The sequence below is a fragment of the Ursus maritimus genome, unplaced genomic scaffold (assembly GCF_017311325.1).
Source record: "Ursus maritimus isolate PB19 unplaced genomic scaffold, ASM1731132v1 scaffold_23, whole genome shotgun sequence".
Taxonomy (NCBI): domain Eukaryota; kingdom Metazoa; phylum Chordata; class Mammalia; order Carnivora; family Ursidae; genus Ursus; species Ursus maritimus.
Genome location: NW_024424786.1, coordinates 32,845,113 through 32,847,568, shown reverse-complemented (window position 1 = coordinate 32,847,568; position 2,456 = coordinate 32,845,113). Strand labels below are relative to the sequence as shown.

The 2,456-nt window shown below is 39.9% G+C and overlaps 1 protein-coding gene across 1 annotated transcript; it reads right to left on the bottom strand.

The window, feature by feature from the left end:
* Positions 1-1,068: 1,068 nt before the first annotated feature.
* Positions 1,069-2,177, bottom strand: LOC103666041 (olfactory receptor 4P4-like). The gene has a single exon (XM_008694073.2). It carries the CDS (start codon positions 2,175-2,177, stop codon positions 1,248-1,250), a length of 930 nt encoding a protein of 309 aa, XP_008692295.2. The 3' UTR covers positions 1,069-1,247.
* Positions 2,178-2,456: the final 279 nt, after the last annotated feature.

Genomic DNA, 2,456 nt, shown 5'->3' with positions numbered 1-2,456 from the left:
TACAAGTTAATTTAAAAAAAAAAAAATGGCAGGGGGTGCCTGGGTAGCGCAGTCGTCAAGGCGTCTGCCTTCGGCTCAGGGCGTGATCCTGGTGTTCCGGGATCGAGTCCCACATCGGGCTCCTCTGCTGGGAGTCTGCTTCTTCCTCTCCCAATCCCCCTGCTGTGTTCCCTCTCTCGCTGGCTGTCTCTCTGTCACATAAATAAATAAAATCTTTAAAAAAAAATAAATAAAAAATAAAAAAAATAAAAAAAAATGGCAGGACCATTAAAGATTTGGAATTTCAGGAATGACGATTTGGTTCATACTAGTAGATAATGAACCCAAATCAGTGGGAAGAGTGAGCAGGCAGTGCAAGAAAGAAAGGTATAAATGTTAACTAAAATCTCATGACCAATTATAGAAACAAGGACACTTAATCGAATGTATCAATGTATTGAGTAATTTTACAGCCTGTTCTTAATGTTACAGATTTTTCAGGAAGGATCATAACCTGAACTAGAAGAGAAACTAACATTAAAATTAACTTCGTCCAGAATGTTGAGGATGTTATGTTTCCTTTCTGGAAGGGAGAGAGTGAGACTAGGTTCAAATATCATACAGAGAGTGTTTATGAATGCTGAATAGCTCATGAACCTATTCACCTCAGCTCAAAAACCTACCTTTATATGCTCTCCTCTGAAATGCTGGGAGTAAAATCTACCTATATTTCTAATCTTCCAGATGACTTCCTATTGTTTCTGTTAATAGGAACGCACAATGTAGTGATAGTGGAAGTCCAGAGGACGTGGGAAAAGACTTCCTTCTATGTTCAAAATAAAGTATCGAATTATGGAGGACTTGGGACTGGTATGCAAGGAGAATAGAGGAAGAATGAACTGAAAAAATAAATGAAAATTGTCCAGTCATCAATAATAATGTAATTACTTTGTGTGGTGACAGATGGTAATTAGACTTGTTGTGGGGATCATTTCAAAATGTATCAAAATATCGAATCACTGTGATGTACACCTGAAATGAACAGACTATTGTATGTCAATAATACTTCAATAAAACAGAAGAAAAAACATTTTTTTTAAAATAGTAAATTGTCCAGGCAGGAGGGGTCTGAGGAAATGCTAAAGATTCTGAGCTCCAACCTGTGGTTGGCTTTTGCAATCACTATACACTGTATATCATTTCTTATTAATTCTAGGGCTCAGGATAGAATACCCTAAAGTGAAATTCGGGAATGCTTTTAACACCAGTTACTTCCCTTCCAAAAACAAATAATGACACCACACTTTCCTCATGGCGTTCTTCATCTCCATGTTTCTCAGCGTGTAGATCAGAGGGTTGAACATGGGCGCAATGATGGTGTAGAACAGAGCAAACACTTTGTCTTCTGGGAAAGTGGTGGCTGGTCGAATGTAAATGAAGAGAACAGGCACAAAGAACAGAACCACAACGGTGACGTGGGAACTGCAAGTGGAAAGAGCTTTGGTGCGGCTCTCTGCAGGGTAAGCCCTGATGGTGTACAATATCAGAAAATAGGACACCATCAAAATCACAAAAGTCATCAGAGCAATCAGTCCTGAATCAACAATTACCAAGAGACCGATTCTGTATGTGTCGGTGCAGGCCAGCTTCAGTAAAGGATACACGTCACAGAAGTAGTGATCTATCTCATTGGGGCCACAGAAGGGCAGGAAGATGGTGAGGAGGAACTGACTGGCAGAGTGGATCAATGCGCCGGTGCAGCAGGCTGTGACGATTGCGTGACACCTCTGTCTGCTCATGATGACGGTGTAGTGCAGGGGCTTGCAGATGGCCACGTAGCGGTCGTAGGCCATCCCTGTGAGGATGAAGATCTCCACGCCTCCAAGAAAGTGGAGGATAAAAAGCTGTGTCATGCAGTTACTATAGGAAATGGTCTTCCTTTCTGCCAGTAAATCAGTCATTAGTTTGGGTGTCACGGTTGACGTGTAGCAAAGGTCAGAGAGTGAGAGGCAGTTAAGGAAGAAATACATGGGTTGGTTCATTAGTGGACTGCACGTGATAGAAATCATTATGAGCAGGTTTCCCACCCAAATAGCAATGTAACAAAATAAAAATAATACAAAACAGAGGATTTCAATGCTCTTGTTTTGAGACAGTCCCAAGAGAATAAACACAGTGACGTTATTCCTACTGTCCATGATCCAGTGCAGTAAAAATGCATAACAGTCCCCTGAAAAGACATAATGCACAAGTCAGTGTCAGACATGTGCTTGGAGAATATGGATGATGACACCGATATCATGAAGCTATATTGAATGGATATAATCCCAGCGTTTTAGAAAATAAGATCTGATATTTAATTTTTTTTTTTTTTTTTCTGATTAGTCTCATGGTGATTTCCATAAGTTAGTTTTTCAGGACATTAGGTTTGATCTTGACATTATGTTTCATGAATGAATTCAATCAGTAAATTTAAA